Source organism: Sparus aurata, chromosome 7 (genome assembly GCF_900880675.1).
Source record: "Sparus aurata chromosome 7, fSpaAur1.1, whole genome shotgun sequence".
Lineage (NCBI taxonomy): Eukaryota > Metazoa > Chordata > Actinopteri > Spariformes > Sparidae > Sparus > Sparus aurata.
Genome location: NC_044193.1, coordinates 27,764,580 through 27,784,190, shown reverse-complemented (window position 1 = coordinate 27,784,190; position 19,611 = coordinate 27,764,580). Strand labels below are relative to the sequence as shown.

Below are 19,611 nucleotides of genomic sequence, written 5' to 3'. Positions count from 1 at the left end.
TAGCTGTGATCTTCCCTTTTGTCTCTTGACACTCTCAAAGCCTTCCCACTTATCAAAGATTCATTAGCTCACTAATCCATCCATCTAGCTCTCCATGCACATCGTCCATCCATTAACACTGCGCCATATTCCTCCGCAGGGACTGCTGAGATAATGCCCTGCTCAAGGACACAGGGGGTAAGACATATGAAGCGATAGCCCACCTGGGAATTGAACCTACAACCACACTGGCACATTAGCAGCGGCTGCCTCGAATAAGTGATGCAGAACAGTATCATATCAGCGTCCGTCCCGGAGGTGGCAGAGATCCTGCCGTTGTAATTCAGATCACTCTGCCGGCGCTAAAAGAAGGACTATTTCTGTATCCCTCCATCCTCGTCTGATGCTGTGCTGACTTTGAAAAAAAAGGTTCTTCTCTTTTTTTTTTTCCCCCCTCCCCTACATACTGTCCATTTGTCTGCTCCTATGATAAGTAACAGCTGGGGAATTCAAATGCAGATGAGTACAGAGGAGACATTTTAACGTGCGGAAGGTGCAGTCCCATTAATTCTTTTTCACACGGATGCATTCATTTTCTGCCTGGAATCTTTTTGGCAGTAATAAAGAAGGAAAGAGGTGCTGCGGTTTCCTGAAAAGAAAATCATTTTACGTGTACTTAAGATGAAGACGTTTTAAGAATCTCATCTTTCACAGAAAAATCTTACTAAATATCAAGTTTATGGCCTTATATGACAATTATCAAAAGATAGTTTGAATGCTTCAGATTCGGACTTTTGTTGTTCTCTGCACAACTGACCCCATGCACTGCATGTTCTTAACATATTTTGGTCGGTTAAAATCTATTTCTAAATATGATGGACTGTATCAGTCACATAAAGCTCCGTCCATTTGCTTTGAACGTTCCAGCTGTCAAAAATGCCCCATCGATATCTCCAGCAACCTAATGAACAGCGTTTGAGAGTCAAAGTGAGGGGTGTTGGGCAACTTTGCTGCTGTTAGTTTGCATTATATGTAAAAATGATAACTCTGGTGTTGCTCTGTTTAGTTACCTGCTTACAGCAAACATACCATGCAGCCTCATTCACATGCCTTGGCCTGCCCTTCTCTCCTGCTTGGAACTAAAATACTGTTAAATAGCCGAGCTGGCGTTCTTAGAAATAACGTCTGTATGTTTAAGTTCTGCGCGCATGCCCCTCCATCAGGCCAATTAAACTGCAGTAAACTCCCAATATTAACACGCGTTACCTCTGCGTCCATTTTCTTTTGAAAATAAAAGCCTGAGGATGCTGTAACAGATGCCCGCTGTTCTATTTTGTGAAAAATATTGCATATGACAGCAAATATTCGACAATGTCTAACATCGGCCCAAGCCTATAAGCTGTGGCTCAGAAAGTAAAGTCTGAAGGTCAGCGGTCCGTTCTCCAGATCCCCCGGCTGCGTGTGGAAGTATCCTTGGATTAGATTCACAGATTCACACGCCGGATTGCTGTTCTGTCGGCGTGTGAATGACCGAGCATAGCAATGTCTCGGGGCGCTGTGTCGCTCCTGATGAACAGGTCGGCACTTTCCATGGCAGCCTATGAATGCGTGCGCGAAGGGTTGTTTTGTGTGTCTGAGGACTTTCAGACGTCGTAGACCAGAAAAAAACGCGACATAGATGCAAGTCTATTCACTATGAGATGCTCAGTACGATCATTCATAAGGCGGTCTATCATATTATTTCTCGTCTCTGCCCTCCGTGTCTTTGTATCTGTTCATCTAGCTCCGTCTCTCTCGCTCATGAAAGGCTCGACACAGATAGCGCTTTTTTTTTTTTTTTTTTCCCGGGCTGACGTACACTAATGTACTAATGGATAGAGGAGATAAGGACAATGAGGGAGAGGAGAGAGGGGATGAGGAGTGGAGGAGAGAAGGGCAGTACACCACACACACACACGAACGCACACCAACACACACAGATGAGGCGGGAAATTCTCGAGGGAGGCAGATTTTGTGGGCATGAAGCCCACCTCGGTTGGGAGAGAGAGAGCTGAAGGTGACATGCGAGTGAGAGGGAGCGGAGAGGAGGAGAGGAAGGCTACGAGACCTGAAGAGAGGCGGCGCAGAGAGGCACTAGTGGAGAGAATGGGATGATAATTCACTCAAACACTAGCACCGCTTACAGCAGTAATATTATCTCTGCAAGATTTACACACTAGTCTTTCCTCAACAGGCTCTTACAATGGCTTCACACACACACACACACACACACACACACACACACAGTCACACAATCATTTATGGAGGACCAAAGTCGAGCACAAAAACGCAGCTCCACTGACACAATTACATATAGAATTTCATTCACGTGTCCACATAGCACAAGGACACACACACCAAGTTTCAGAAACTCTCAGAGCACACTTTTAAGCGTGTGTATGTACCCAATGTGTGCAAGAGAAGAAGCTCCAGGCATGAATGATACCACTTATACACATACACATACACACACACACACACACACACACACACACACACACAACAGCTACACAAAAGCCTGTTGTGTATTTGGAGAAACTAATAGGACATTATTCCTCTAACTTCCAGTTAATGGGATAAAGATGGAATTAGTGTGTTCAGGTGTTGCGCTCATCTGCTCATTATGAGTTTCACATTGGAGAGGAGAGAAACTCCCGTCCGCACACACACACACACACACACACACACACACATACACACACACAAACAGGGAAACAGACAGCAGCCCGACCCAAGATTATCAATCATCTCTACCAGCCTGGTGTTTTTGCCATTTAACCAGGCTGAGCAGCCGATGCGCCGCTTCAATCATCGTCTGCCAGTCTAAATGCTAGTGCTAATTAGCATTCACATGCTAAATTACCTCCCATCCCATGTTTCCTGATTAGGCTTAATCATTCTGACAGCTAGTTTTACTGCTAAGCTTGCAGAGCCAATGCATTCACAGCCATCTCAAACTCCAGGAAGAGATCCAAGGCGCTCTCATTCACTGGGTGCTGGGAACTGAAGAGCCGGTGTCCTGCTTGGGAAACTGCTGAGGCCAGTGTGCTGAAAGTGGAGCGCAGTAACTGTCGACGACACATTTTAACGGTTGTAAGATGATTTAAAGGCATCACAAACGCTATGGGGTTTTTACTGTCTATTCTCCAGTAACTGTTTTTTCTGTAACACATGCCTCTTTGGGCCTCTTAAGGTTCAACTGAATTCAAATAAAACCAGATGAAGTGAGAATCTGCTCAGCAGTGTCCTCGGTGTCCTTTACTTCAGTAAAGATACCAGTGCAACGATGTTAAAAAAAAAACTCCATTACACGTGGAAGTTCCACATCTGTTCCTACTTTACAGGACAGAATTATTATCAGCAAGATGTGCTGAAAAGTATCTAAAGAAAAGTTCAAGTGTCCAACTAATATCTCTAAGGACTTGTTGACACTAGTCCCCCGACGTATAAGTGGCGTGTTTTACTACTTCAGCTGGTCGAGGTCTAGTTTAGATAGTTAGGTAGTTTCCTAAAGAGAATCTGGTCAGGGGTCGACGGATAAATCTGAGGGACTATGAGACTATTCATTGAAGAGGAACTAAAAGTTCTACTACACCAATTTGCATTGAGTTGGCGCCCCAAAGTCTCTGAGTGCGACACCACTGTGGTAAATACAAATCTCAGGTCTGCAACCGTTTGTCAGATGTAATGTAGCTGCTAACTACAAACAAAACTCATGACGTCATAATGATGTCATGTGTTGAAGTATGTAACGCTGTGATCCTACCTTCCTACTGAAGTTACATGGGGATGGGGGCGGAGTGGCTAAAACAGACACCATTCATTACACTGTATTTTTTAGGTGAAAAAGCTATATAATGTGGCTTTTAATACATAAAAGTGTACTATCATTTCTGTTTTTATGCAAAGCGCAATCTGTGAAGTAACTAGTAATTGCAGTTGTCACAAAAATCGTTAGCATTATGGCGAAGTGGTTTTGTAAAAAAAGTGCAATACTTTCCTCTGAAATGTACTGTAGCTGAAATGTATAGAGGACTGCTTTAGTGGAAGAGTAAACAGCACAAGCACCTCAAAACTGTACAGTACTTGAGCAAATGTACTGATATATGCAAAGTGGAATGTAATGACGCGCGTAGGCGTTGCCTGACTTAAAGTTGGACTTCATTATTGGATACACTGCTGATGAGATGGCGGGCACATCATGACTCAATTCACAGAATATACACAGCTTATCATCTTGCTGAGGGGTTGTTATCGTTAAGGGGGTTTGGGGTGGGGAGGGGGGATGCTGTTCCCGGCGGGGGGAGAGGGAGATAGGTATGATAGGGTGACATATGTCGCAGAAAGTCGAGGAGAAAGCACGGAGCCTCTCGCCAGAGAACGAATTAGATCGTCTCTGAGTGGGAGGGTGTACTGTCAGAGGAGTGGGGCCGCTGAACTTCTGGTCCACCTCGCTGGCTCCGAGACGCCCTGAAGCCTAACCAGTCTCACTCGACTCCGTGTCTCAAGGCAGCGAAGTGCCAGCGCTGTGTCAATCAGCCGGTTGGCACGGTTACCTCGGCAGCACTGCTCCAATCGCTCCTGTCACTCAGGCTATCTTCCAAGATAGAAAGGAAAGGGAAAAGTAATTGGATTCGCTGCTAGCAGGGAAATGATGAAATGACATGAAACCACCCCCCCTTCACCCACCGCACACACACACACATCCGCGTTCACGCACCTATACACCGCTCTGGGTGAATCTCCCCTCACTCACTTGCCGTCTTTTTTGCGCGCCTCTTTTTGTTTCTGAAAATCTGGAAGTACTTCAGGCTGCTGAGAGTTTCTTTTCATCTAGCCTGATGTGGCGAGAGCGCCTTGTTCTCCCAGGTAGACAAAAGAGGAGACGAAATGAGGGGAATGAAAGGATTTCCAGGTTTTTACTGAGATCTGAGGGGGGTGTTTTGGGATGTTTCTGGCAAACGGCACAGAAGAGGCAGCCCATGGTGCAGTTCCACGCTGTTAAAAGCTATTCGTACCCCACCTACACCTCGTCTGCCTACAGAGTGATGCACTGTGGTGTTAAAAAGCGATATGCACGCGTGTTCTTCTTTGAAGTCCCGAGCAAAGAACAAACACATATAATGTATAAACTTAAACATGCTGCTGCTGCTATTGGCTGCCATGTGACTGCTGGCTCTCCACTGGGAGACAGGCACCCTGTCCCGTCCTCACACTGTGTCTGCAGGGCTGCATCCTACATCCAACAAACTGTTTCCTTTACACGCGATATGTTCTACACGCTTTGTCCTCCTTCACATCTTTCATCACACGTCCATCCGTCTCGTGTCTTTTATCTTGCCACCCTGCGTCCTCAGGCTTTTCTCACACATTCTACGCCGTCCTTCAGCCTTCAACACCCACCTAATCCCTCATCCTCCGCCTTCCATTCCGCGCTATACATCACACAATTAATAACGCCTTCATGATGAACCGTGTTAAAGAGTACGGACAATTTTGTTGCCTACACTTTTCTCGCACCCAACGCCTGACATTAAAAGGGCAGTAAACACGAAGTGAGCAAGGTGGCATCCATTTTTACTTCGTTAGTCGCCAAAGCAACACTGTTCCCACGACCCGACAAAGGTGAGACTACGTCACGTGTAACACAATAAAACAGTTAAACTCGTAAGCAATGAAACACACCACTGGTCATTTCACTTGCACCATGTACAGTGCCGTCTAACGGACAGTGTCGAGTCGTTTCAGCTGGAGTGGTTGTCCTCAGTTGAGATAAAGTTGAAGGTAGGGGGGGTACGTATCATGTCAGCATCAACAGTCACACTGCAGGATGTGCAATGTCAAGTAAGGCAGTTCAACACCACAGCTGTTTTGCTGCTTGATACGAATGAAAAACTCACAAGGTTCCCATCTTCCAGAACTGATCTTAGTCTGATTGGGTTTTAGGATACACAGGAGTTTGTTGTTTGTGAGTGACATGCAGATACTGCAAATACAAGCAAATCCTACTTTGTAAGTTATCTTTCAGAAATTCCTGTACTTTTTTTTTTTTTTTTTCAGACCGCTTCATGTAACACAGAAAACCAAATGTTATGGTTTTCCAATATTGTGCAGTGCAAGTTGAAGTTTGGGGGAAAAGCTAGTAAGTAGAGCCTGAGTTAAGATTTGCACTCTTTCCAAAAGGTTAAAGAATGTCCACGCTCAATGCAGGATGTCTCAAATTGTTTTACACTCATGCTACCGTCACGCTGAGTTTGAGCATTTAGCATCAGTGCAGTCACATGTGACCACAGGGGCCAGTGTGGTGCAAAAAACAACGTCATTCTTTAAACTGTTACGACAATGAGTATATCGTGTTTTTGACTTCTCACATTGGAAATACGTCCCACTTAAAGAGATTTACCTCTTACTGAGGTTCAACATCATGCCGACTTGTTTTCATCATGTACTGCATGAACTGAGCTCGCTGTGAAACATGCTATGTACAAAGGCTGCGAAGTAACGATTACTTACTTTATGAGCAGCACTTTTGAGTTTTGTCCAACACAAATGAAATAATAAATGAATAAATTATAGTTGCGCACTTATATTCTCCATCCACATCCTGCCATGTGTCTTACATTTCAAGGCGTACATTCTATGTCACCATAATGTTATATCCAAAACAGCAGAATTTTCTTGTCGCATGCTTTTGTATTCATCGTTGGTCAATAGCGACCTTTTGCTAACGAGGGCAATTCAGCGTAACTAAATCAAAACTACTGTAATGGACTGTTCTGCACTGTGCCACATAAGGCCAATGAAAGAAAGAGTCACAAGAATGCACCAATGGAATGCTGATTCGCAGTCAGCGAGGCCGACTCATGCAGCAGTGTTGGAAAGAAACACATTAACTGAGCTGCAGAGATGCTAGGTGGGTATTTAGCACATACATGCTGTGTGCTTAGTCAGTGGAGGCTTTCTGATTAGTCATGCTGATGTGAGGTGGCACAGATTCACCCCGGTTTACGTCACAGCTCTCTCTCTCTCTCTGTTTGCCCTCACACACACACACACACACACACACACACACACACACACAGACAGACAGACAAAGACAGCATCACTTATCCAATGGACTGCCTAGCTCTAAGATTTACACTGGCCATTATATATTCATAGATCAATCAATACGGAGAGTCTAGCAGCCGAGACGTGTCCACGCGGGCAAACACACATTCAGCAGCAACAGTCGCATGGAATGGAATTCAGATGAGCGTGCGCGTGTGCAGACATCGATACGCTGCAGCTTTACATTTCATTAGGCCAAGGAGCACAGTTTAACTCCCAATGAATAGCAATAAAACCACACAGCCTGTAACCATCTCTCTCCATCTGACTCAGCCCCCTCTCCTCTCCTCTCCTCACCTCTCCTCGCCTCTCTAATCTTAGCCCTACTCCCTCTTCCTCCCTTCCCAATTCTGTTATGTACGAACCAACTTCAGCCGTTGTTCTCCAATTTATTTCGGATGACCTAATTTAAAGCTCGAACTAATCACGTCCTGTCTCAGACGGAAAGACTTACCAGACACCGACAAATGCACGGGCCTCATAAACCGGCTATAGGTCTAACGCCTGCTGATTTATCGCCACCAGTGTCCCGTCTCACAGGCGACTGCATGTTACTGCAGCATCTGCATTGATCTGTGCGAGGACACCGGCAGCCTCCACCCTCCATGTTCACCTTCCTCCCTCCATCCCCCCCGAGCACAGGAAGACACGCCGGCTGAGGGGAAATGGGATTCCGATCAGCGGGATATCATCCAGGATCTGCTGACCTCACACACTCGACACACATGCACGCACACACACACACAAATCATCCGTCTCCACACACACAAGCGTCAGAACAGGGGTCAGGCGCAAGGACTAGCGGGCTAGGTTTCAGTCGACTTAGCAAAACACCAGAGACAGGAAGCTGTGTAAGGAGGCATGTGCGAGCGCGCGAGGGGAGTGTGTGTGTGTGTGTGTGTGTGTGTGTGTGTGTGGGCATTATCATGGCCGATATAAAAGCAGTTGACAGCAGCATTACTGCAACAGATACTCAGCCGGCTACAGAAACACACAGGCCCCTAATGCTGAAACTGTCAAACACGTATCAAAAAAAAAAAAAACGCAGCGGCTGAATGTTTCATTTCAAAATGCCTTTTTGTCGGCTTTAATAGAAAATGACAGAAAGTGCGACGCGAACACAAAGACGTCCAAAACAAAAACATCACCATGTGAGCACCTACAGAATGATAGATGACTTCAAAGTGGGGACGAGCTCCGGGGAACGGTCTCGAAAATAACTTTATCAAAGTTAAACGCCGCTGACAGCGAAACGTGGATTCTTTTTTTTTTTTTTTTTTTCATTTATTTTGTGTCATCTATGGATTTTACGCGATTATTTTTTTCCTCCGGTAACCGTTTTTATTTAGTCTTCCGGAGCGCCGGTGACACGGCCAGGCTCGTGCGGAGGCGTCCCGCTGAGGGGAAAAGTGAAAAAACACAGTCAGGATCTCAGATGAGGGAGCAGCTGATTGGCAGACGCACCGTGAGGTCTACTCAACGCGGGTGCTTGAGGAGCGCACGCACATACTGTAAACCCCACAGGCGAACACTCAGAGGGACTGCACGCTGCGTGTATGCTGAACATGGTGGGAAATACTACTTGTCTGTGATTGAGGACAGCGCACAACAAATGCACAGATCCACACGCACTCGTACACACACACAACACACACACACACACACTTACATGGGGTTTTACAACAAAGGTATTAGGGAGACGCACAAGAAATCATCGTCACACACCTTATAGCCACTCAGAAACAGTCCCTGGCTCTTGACAGCACCGTGACTAGACCACCAAACAACACTCCGCAAGATAAAAACCCACACAGCACGGCTTTGTCGAACAGCATGAGCTCCACACACCAGCAGAACAGACACAAACACACACACACAACCACACACTACCTCACTGTGTAGGAGAAAACTGGCATTGCCGGAGCTGCTGCCTTAGTTTTTCCTTCAAACATACTATACGTGTCCTAGTCGCCTTTTTTTTTTTTCTTTTTTCTTTTTTTTAAGCATTCAATGACAGTGTCAGAGCAGTAAAAAGCCATTTTGAGACAAATCACACACACACACACTCACGCACATTCAAAGCTGATGTCTGCAATGAGATTTCTGATGACAAAACCATTTGTCAGCGATGCCAAAACCAATGACCATTGAAAATACATCATAAAATGACACAAAATTGCTTCAAAGTGAAAATGGATTTCCGCAGAGCGTGAACACACGCGCGCACACACACACACACACACACACACACACACACACACACACATACACACACTCACTCCAGCAAGGGCATTTGAATCCCCAATTTGGTCACATTGTATTCGTTTTATGTCAGTCATCGCTGTAATTTATGTCTCACATCATCAGAAAGAGCCGACAACAAAAGCCACAAAATACACAACAAGATAAGACTACAGAGACTACTCAGCTGATAATGTTATATCTGCTGAACAGCACTGTTCCTATGATTCTGATGTTTCTTGAACAATTTACACATTTACTGTGAACTTAAAAAACGTATTCATGCCTTAAACTTTGACAGTCGGTATTTTAATCATGTGTACATTTTCATAAAATGTTATCACATGAGTTCCATGTCGACCATGACATTTAATGCACTTTTTTTTCTATTACGTTGAGTCAATGTGGATACTACATTTTAGACCTTTTACGCATTTTCCTTCTCTTCCTGTCCGTCAGAGTTTTGTAAAGGTTCTTGTGCATGTAAAAGACCTTGAAAGTCGAAAAGGTGAAAGTAAGCACCAAGAGAAGCTTTTCTCCCACAGGAATCACCGCTCCTGGAATGCCTCGTCATTAGCCCCGCCTTTAATCCTGTGACTTTGTGACATCACGCCACGTCACCATGTCACACATTTGCACAGCCGATGTCTAGCGGCTAGTTTGGCACGTAAGAATTGATTTAGCACAGCGGCTCTGTTGTTGTGAGCGGCGCTGGGTCAGGCATGTGTGAGCTGACCAATCAGAGGACACCGTGAATTCTGACCTCTAGTTAGTAGCTTCTTTGTAAAGCTTTACTTTAAGACAAAAGATGTGTCTGACATTTTGCTTACCTCTACCACTCAGTAGAATAAAAAACATTCACAATTCTAACCTGACTGTGTTTCTTTTCGGTCCATTACCTCAGGCGCATCAGGGCAGCTACAGGAGTTAACCCTTAAGTTATTTACCCTTCAATTATCCAGTATTACAGCGTATTCTGAATGTGACCCTTAACACTGAACTTACGTGATAGAATTAGATGGAACATTTATATGTCATTTCAACACTAAAAGTCAATGTCAGAGGCATCATTATGTTTTCTGAGTGGCTGTATCGTTGACTTTTTCCAGTTTGAATTGTTCAACTCCGAGTTAAAACACTCATGAATCATCACCAGTGGAGCTGCGATGGCTTCACACCACAGCCTCAACACACCCTCTACTTTAAAGAGCAAACTGAGCCCACACACACACACACACACACACACACACTCCGGGAGGGCCTACCTTCTTCATGCGTCCGCTGCGGGTGCCGGTGAACGCCACAGTGTGTCCGCTGTAGTCGTAGGCCGCCACAGACGTCATGCCGTCGTCCTTGTCCACGTAAAGCGGGATGCCCTCGATGGCCGTGGTGCCCCCTAGAGGCTGGTTGAAGTCCTGGCCGCAGAAGTTGTCGTCGATCTGCAGCGGCTGGGGGGAGGATAAAAAAAGGAGAGAGAGCCATTAACTCAACTATTAACACTTTTTAAATCCCTTTCCTCGTTAAACCAACATTAATTCTTGAAGAAGGAGGGGGCTTTCCATCTCCTCGGCACTTAGAGCACGTTTTATGGTGCTGGAGCGAAGCCAAGCTGCTGCAGATTTAGGGGAGGAACGGTGGAGAAATTAATGGGCGTCACTGGAAAAAATTAACTTAATTTTCCTCAGCTCCCCCCCCCTTTTTCTTTTTTTGTTACTTGGACTTTTTTGAAAACTGATGGACAAGAGGAGACAGCAGCGTTCGTCTCTTGGTGAGGACAAAAGGCACGATCAAACCAGTATCCAATGGAGGCCTCTGTGATTGATGCCTCCCCCCCTCCATCTCAGCCTTTGATTATTTCATAGTACACGATGTCAAACCAAGCAATTAAGCGTCCCAGCATGGTTGGAATGGATGAACAGTTGTTCGCTAATGTTTTAAATATTGATTTCTTTGTATACAGCTTTGGCAGCATAGTTTCTAATAAGAGAGAAGCCAATACAGGGAGTACATCAGACGGAGCTGGAGGAAACATGGAGAAGGGGGGGGGGGGACACACATGAGCAGGACACCGGCGGAGATGACAGAGAGATGACAGGAAGTAAATTATAGGTCAGATTAGCATATCATAATCAAAGTGTCTGGTACAGGCGCATCGCCACGCTGATGTGTTGATGTGTCACGCCTGATTTATGAACCTGCGCATCTGTGTGCGCGCGTGTAATAGGCATGTCATTAAAAGCATGTGATAGCTATGTGCGCATCAGGAGGTTCCCCCCGACTCTGACACGTGTAACGGAGATAATCGACAGCGACTGAATTACCACCGTGACCTCGCACACACACACACACACACGAGCGCACGCCCCGCACGCACTGACGGGAACACACAACCTCAGGTCCACACGAGCCTGGGAGGAGATTACACACAGATGCTGGCTCACGCGCACCGTGACATACACTAATAAACATACAAGTCCACGCGTGGGCAGCACATGAGCCAAGCTGCCATCCAAACGTAGAGCGAATTTGAAAAGAAAGCTCTCAGTGAATGCACCTTTCCGTCCGCTGTTTGTGGGTTTTACGAGCTGGTTGGAGACAGTTTGAAGCTCTGATTACTCATCCCGGTAAGCCACTGCCAGTTTTTTGACTGTCCAGCCAAATATGTTAGAGGCAGAACAGCAGTTTTGTGTTTTAGTGAATTAGAATCCTTTCAGAAATGTTCATGACTTCAAAATCCTGACATGGTATACCGATCGTGCAAAGGCAAAGTGCAGTTGCTACAATTTTAGTCCTGGGATATTATTACATTTACATACTTATCACATTTTATCTGCATTTGATTGTGTTACTGTTTGTGAGTTCAAAAAGTGGAACAATACTAGTAATTACGTATTATTTTGCGAGTTTTAACATATTTAGATGGCTGGATGTATTAACTATGCCTTAGCTATGATCAAGTTCCTGTCTGAATAGAAATATCCAGAAAATGTTGTTTAATAAACATTAAAAATGTGTTGTCAAGTTGTAATGCTGTATAGAATATATATTGCACTTCTCACTCTCTGCTCCCTAACCCTTAAAATAAGAAAGAGAGCAAGTGAGTGAGAAGGGGACGGGGCTGTTATCTGTACACTCATATCAGCATTCTGTCTTGCACTGACTGGCAAGCTAGTGCTAGCCCGGTGATAGCACATATGTATTGAGGACGTGGCCCATCAAATTAAAGGTTATATTGGCAAGATGTCGGCATTTGGTCCGGCTTCGCCAATGTCTTCCCAATTATCAAAAGCCTCTGTCCAACGTAACTCACACCGAAGTCTGCAAGACTTTTCCACTTCTGTCAAAAAACAGACTCGGTGCGTATTCGCGCCGCTGGTGAAAACGTGAGCGTTGTCTAGAACGGCCGCGATCAGCTCTGGTGAACATATCACAGACCGTAACGTGGTTGAGATAGTCCCGGTGGAATCTGTTGGTAAGATTTCTCTTTTTTGATTGTCCTGAAATTAGCTGGAAGCTACAGGATGTACAAACACAGACACTCCTGACAGCTGCCACACACTGCAGTTACTGCAGCTTACACAATTGTTGCAGCAATTTTTACACCTTTTTTTTTTTTTTTTTTTTTTTTTTTTTTTAAAGATAGATCAGGAATGAACTTTTCAAGACAATGACATTTTTGACTTCAGATCTGTAAAGCCATAGCAAGCAGTGGCGGTTCTAGACCAGTTTTAATAGGGGGGCCAGGTCGGGGCCGGCTTTTTTGTTAGGGGGCACATACAACCCGGGAAAAAAAGATAAATCCCTCATTCAGACAAAGCAGTGTTTACAATTTCGGCAATTTTGATTGGGTAGTAAACTGCTGAGACACTTTATTTCAACCTTTCTCTTCAAAACAAAATCATTGCAAGAAATCTGTCATTGTATTATTGATGCAGACTCCCTGTCTGGGGGGCCACAGGGGGGTCCAGACTCAGAGATACGGGGGCACTGGCCCCTGTTGCCCCCCCCCCCCACCCCCCCCAGAACCGCCCCTGATAGCCAGAGTGTAGGACAGTATGACATTTCTGTTTGTTTTATGTATTAATTTGAGGAAGGTTACTGTCTCCTCATTGGCCACGCACATCTGACATTTTCATCTGTTGTTATTTTCCCGTCTCTTCAGTGGAAGTTCAAGTCAACTGCTTCATGCACAACAAGATCTATTCACCGAGTATTTACCCATCGCACTTTGTCACATTTGAGCTTTATTGACTAAACACCTTTTCCCCCCCAGCCAAGTGGGGTAAAAAAAATAAATAGATTGAAATATCCATTTGCTCACAAACAAGCTCACTATGGTAATTTACACGCAGACACAAACTGAAAATATGAAGCCCAAAAAAGGATATTAACATTCACAAACACACACACACAACCGGGATGGACCCTCCCACACTACACAAATGACCATGCTCGCTTTCTCTTGTTCATTACAAGACGTGTCGTCTCCATGGAGACTAATCAATCACCCCATCCCTCCAAACCAGCAAAGCTGTCAGGGAACGTGTGTGTGTGTGTGTGTTTGTGCAACTAACTGTGTGTGTTGCAGGTTGAGGAAAGGTTAAATAAAAAATTTAACAAAAAGAGCCTGTGGCAGATTTTTTTCCTGCCAGAGACGCTGCAAAGTTTAACTTCTAGAACAAAGTGAGAGAAGAGGAGTAGGGAGAGATAGAGAGACGTACGAACAATGCTTCGGCTTTTGTGCGATTTACATAAACATGTTCTCAATTTTGGAAACTGTTTAGCGAGTAATTTGAGAGGAGGAGAGGACAAGGGGGGGGGGGGGGGGGGACTAGAGCAAGTAAACAGAAAAAGGAAAAAAAGCAAGTGAAGTGATGCAGAGGAGATGGAGTCGGATATGATGAGGAGGGAACAAACATGTGGAAACCAAGACGGGGAGAGGAGGAAGAAGAGAGAGAGAGTCTGGCTCAGTGACAGTGTGAACCCTGGTCTTGGGTCGCTGCCACTGATCCCCTTGTTTCCTCTGATAAAGACAGCAGAACTTCCGCTCATTTCCTCTCTCTCTCTCTCTATCTCCTCTTTCCTTCCATCCCTTTCTCCTCCTCCTCCTGCTCCTAATCCTCTTCTTCAGTCTTTTCTCTTTTTTTTTCCTCATTTTTTCCTCTCCCAAGGTTCACATAGACCAGCCAGTGGGAAATCACGTCTGTCCCAGAAGGGTTACTCTTTTTCTTTCTTTTTTTTTTTTTTTCTTTTTTTATTGCTTTCACGTGCCTGCAGCTCTTTCCTTCCTTTGTCCCCTTGTTTTTTCCCTTCCTCCGAGAGCATCATCAGTGCGATGATCCTCGAGCAATGACAGGTCACGGGGGTTGTTGTTAAGAACGACTAAATGTAGCTGCGAGAGGTTTCTCCACCCAGCTGAGGGTGAATAATACGGCACAAAGAGAAGACTTGTGAACACTGAATCAAAACCGGCCTGCCACCCTCTTTGTGTCCAAACCAAAACTTTTTTTGAAAGAACGCGACCTCAGTAAAAATGGTTTATGGCAGTCGCTGGAAATAACAATAATAATTTAGCCGGGATTTATTTATACCGGGGCGCCTCGTACTTATAAACTAATCTGCACCGCCAGTGTCTGTGGGGCTCACGCAGAAGTGAGATCGCCATCTTCCCAGCGCTGTTTGCCGGCAAGCTGAGGACGCTAATGGTTTGTTATGTTTAGCCTGACTTGCATCATTACCATAGAGTCAACAGCTCAGATTGAGGCACAGTGGAGCGTTCAGTCGACGTGTTTTCACCGCAGACAAATGTGGCCTCACACAGACCTGACATCTGCTAGCTGTTGTGTGCCTTGTAGTCATGTAATTCCTACGGCGTGCCTACTCTATCATCCCTCCCAGCAGCTCGGCGAGGAGGCGCTTTTTCAGCCGCTAATACGGACCTGACGGGAGAGCCTCGTTTAAAAATTCACAGACTTTCATCATTTTGATCACCTTCTGTTTGTTTCGTTTTTTTCTATGTCTAGGACTCAAAATTATAGGTCATTATTATTGTACAGGAAGCATTTTCTAACATGTGATGAATGTCATGAAGCACAAAGAAATCCTGACCTACATGCAATCGCCATCACGCACACTGAATGCAATCCATTTACACTGAGAAAACTTCATGCATATGTTTAAAATATGTAAATGTATAGGTTCCTTTGAGATGCACATGCAAGCTGTTCCCCTCCCAAAGTGGAGCTAAGTCGACAGTGGCAGCTGAAGAGGCACTGACGAGAGTAAAGGGATGTCAAGTGTTAGCAAGACACTCGATTTCAAGTGTAAATAGGGCCTGAGACCATTCCACGCTGGTGGATCTAGACCCGTTTCTGTCAGCTACGTGTTCAATTTTGGACTATCAATGGGTTTCAAACAAAGGTCACAACTGAGATTGACACTGGATGACAGTGGGCTTTTAACCCTGTAAGACCCAAATATAGAAAAACCTAAAAAAAAAAATTTTTGACCCTTCAGATGTTGTTGTAGGAGGCCTCTGATGCAGAAATAAAAGAGTTTTTTTAAAAAAAATGTTTATGTACGTTTTTAGATAAATGTTGTAATATTGCAACGTTGGGCTTAGGTGGGAGCAGAATTTCTGTATGTGTACTCATGTTCTCTGAACAACAATTCCGAACAACTAAGGGTTCATTTGCAGAGTTGATTGCTTACTTAGCCCCATAAAGGTATATAACATTAATAATAATCACACATTCATATTTTTATGAAGAATTATTATTATTTTTTTATTAAATAGCTTTTTCTAGTGACTTCTTCATTCCTTTTTTTCTTTTCATGGCTGACTTTCATTCATAGTGAAAGTCCCAAAAACAGTTGTTGTCCTCTGAAAAGCGAAGGTGAACATCACACTTGCTGCATTGCACGTTAGTGTATCCTTTCGTGCAGTGTCTGCAGCTTCCTCTCCCTGTCTTCACTGGGAAATTCGCAACTAGGTCCTTGCAATGGGAGGTGTGCACTTCTCTTGGATGGTCTCTTCTGAGGAGTCAGAGAGCTTCCTGATGTCACTGTTGCTGGGTTCCATTGGCCTGAAGATGGTCGTCCTCTCTTTGGACTTTGGAGCACCATGTTCACCAGGATGAGAGAGGATGCTGGCTGTGCCTGAAACTGTCTCCTGTTCATTGTCTCTTTGCTAGACATCTAGATAGAGGATGATGGTGTGCCAGAAGATGTACATGTACCAGCGACGGGATTTGATGGGGGACCTCTATTTGGCTGTAAATGAGTCCAATAAATCCACAACTCCCTTGTACTTGTTGTTGACACCAACAATGTAAGGCCTCTCAAGTTCAGTGTAGCTTCTGCTGGCTTAGTCCCAGCGTTGAATATTCTGCACATGTTCAGGTCCAGCAAAGGATAACACAAGTGTGATGGCCCTGTTGTCAGACCATTTGACAGCACAGATGTTGTGATTCCCCTCCACTCTGACGTCATCGCTTCATCTCCCCTTTTTCTTCAAGCTCTTCTCGTCTTCAAGGTCACAGTTGGGCAGGCGCACCTGCCTGGCTGTTCCCACATAGTGAATTCCCCAATGTTTTCCAGGCAGACAATACTGTCTGCTTATTGTAAGTCACTTTGGACAAAAGCATCTGCTAAATGCCCTAAATGTAAATGTAAATGGCTTAGCCTATGCTCTCTACTTATCATGCTAAAAGAAATGTGCATCCCAATCACCAGCCATTAAGTCACACAATACTGCCTTGACATGACAATACTGCTTGTAATACCCTCTAATTATCATACTAAAGGGAAAACATGCATACCCCCACTTACATCCACACATCCACATTCAGGAAAATGTTCACCTTTCTTAGAACTGAATTGTCTGTTGATATCCTCTTTGTGGACAAAGTTGTGGAATTTTAGGTCAGCTTGATCAAATTACCTACATTTTTTTAGAGATAAAACTTTTAAATCAGTCAAATCTGATCAGAACACAACACAAGGGTAGTATGTATACTGTCCATGTATTAAAAAACACTCTGTTTCAGGCAGTGGTGTAATGGAGGGAATACAACCTGTTTGTTCCCACTGCAACAGGCCTGCTATTTTGACTACCACACTCACCCAACGTTGTAATATTACAACAATTATATAACAAGCTCTAAATGAAATTTGATGAATCTGTTCTACAAAAACTACATATGTACATGTTCTAGACATTGTAATAACAACAAAAAAAAATATAAAAGACATTTTACTTACTTGAATCTGATGAATTTAGTCCAATGAAACAAAGCAATGTTGTCCGAAGGAAACCATGAGAGGTTGTGTGAGTTCATGGCCATGAGGCGGGACTTATAAACAAATGTACTATCCAATAGCATCGTGAGACTGAACAATAGGACCCAATGACTATGTAAATGTGGTAAAAAAACAAGATAAAATATAACAGATTGTTTTTTAGGGTGGCTAAAGGTAACGTTGTAATATTACAACAGTGGGTCTTAGAGGGTTAAGATAAGTTCATTACAGGGCATGCAGTTAAGGCCATTTGTAAACTTAAGGGGACATGCAGAACAGGACATCTGGTCCAAACCACATCTAAACTAGGGGTGGTGAAAAAAATCGATTATTGATTAATCGCGATTATAATATTGACGATTATGATTCAATTATTAAATTTCCAAAAATCAATAAAAACAAACAAAAAAAAAAAAAAAAAAACTTTTTTTTTTTTTTTCCTGAAATAGTAATACAAACTGGAGTCCTCCTCTTACTGGCTTCCGCTACATGGTCCACAGTCTGGAGCCAAGATATGTTATTCCATCCCGGAGTTTTTTCACACTTAAAACGATTCCAAATCTTTACAAGGAGACAAAGCTTTCCGTGCAAGTGTCCCTCAACTCTGCTCACAGGGTAGCAATAACCTGCAATGCCTGGACATCCAGAGCTACAGTCTCATATGTGACCGTTACAGCTCATTATGTCAGCAGTTAATGGAAGCTAATGTCCTACGTACTTCAGACGAGAGCTATGGATGATAGCCACACAAGCACAAATATGTGTGAGTTTCTCAAAGCAATGGCAGACGAGTGGGGAATAGAGAAACACGCCCTGGTTCTCGTCACCAACAATGCCTCTAACATGAGTCCGGCTGCTGAGCTTGGCAGCTTTCTTTTAACAGTGAAACACTACGTTTAAAACAAATGAAAAAATAATCATTTTGATATTACAGTTACACTATACAATATTGAAGGTGCTGTGAGGTGTTACTCAAAAGATAAGTAAAATAATTCAGCAGCTGACTGATTCAATGTTAAATGAAAGATCAATAATCATTAATAATTGAAAATCGAATCATTAATCGTTAATAATCGAAAATCGATTTGTAATCGAATCGAGACTTCAATAATCGGAATCAAATCGAATTGGGAAATTGGGCCGATTAACCACCTCTGATCTGAACCAAACTAAATTGTTAATAGGGTACACTTATCTCACGTTACCAACAACTACGGCTGGGTATACCTGAGAAAACCGATATAAGAACCAAGTCCAGGATTGATATAACTCTAATTCAGATCAGAACGTTTCAAACAAATAACAAAGAGCAGTATGAAACTAGAATTCACATACGGACACTCAATAACCAGACTTTCTTTCAAATGGGCTGTCATGTAATCGTAGCCACTTCTCCTAAGGACGCACAACGTATCGTTTCAGCATTGACAACACCATGTGCACATGCGCAATAGTCAACATCAGAATGGGCAATGTCAAGTTAGGCAAATCAGCTCAAAAAGTCCTGCTACAACCGTTTTGCTGCTTTATACAAATGCAAAAGCCCACACTTTTATCATTTTCCCAGAGGAGTCTGTCTAACATAAACATAATTACAACTCATTTAAGAGTTTGTGGGTAAATCGGAGTTTGTTGACATGCCTGCGTGTTTTTCCAATGTCGTCAAGCCGTTATTTGTGCTCTCACATTTTCCCCTAGGACACTCCATACCCTGTGTGTCATACTATCAGGGTGAGATCTGACTGATGAAATTCATTATACACAAGTCACTCTTCAAACAACCAGTAACGATGTGTTACTTATGCCATTGTGATTTTATTTCCACCTTGACTTGAAGAGGTGAACTGTCTTCAGTAACTGTATGGATTATTTGGATAGTTAAACGGTATTCAGTAAAAGTATGTGATAACACTCCACTGTAAGTAAAACAATAATAAGAAT

The 19,611-nt window shown here is 43.8% G+C and overlaps 1 protein-coding gene across 5 annotated transcripts in view; it reads right to left on the bottom strand.

Moving 5' to 3' along the window:
• The window catches only part of LOC115585019 (plexin-A1-like), a 295,372-nt gene that overhangs the window by 211,533 nt on the left and 64,228 nt on the right, over positions 1-19,611 (bottom strand). For all 5 annotated transcript variants that reach the window (XM_030423005.1, XM_030423008.1, XM_030423007.1 and 2 more), the window contains one exon: positions 10,635-10,817. In XM_030423005.1, coding sequence (XP_030278865.1) covers positions 10,635-10,817 — 183 coding nt within the window. The remainder of the gene's footprint in view (positions 1-10,634; positions 10,818-19,611) is intronic.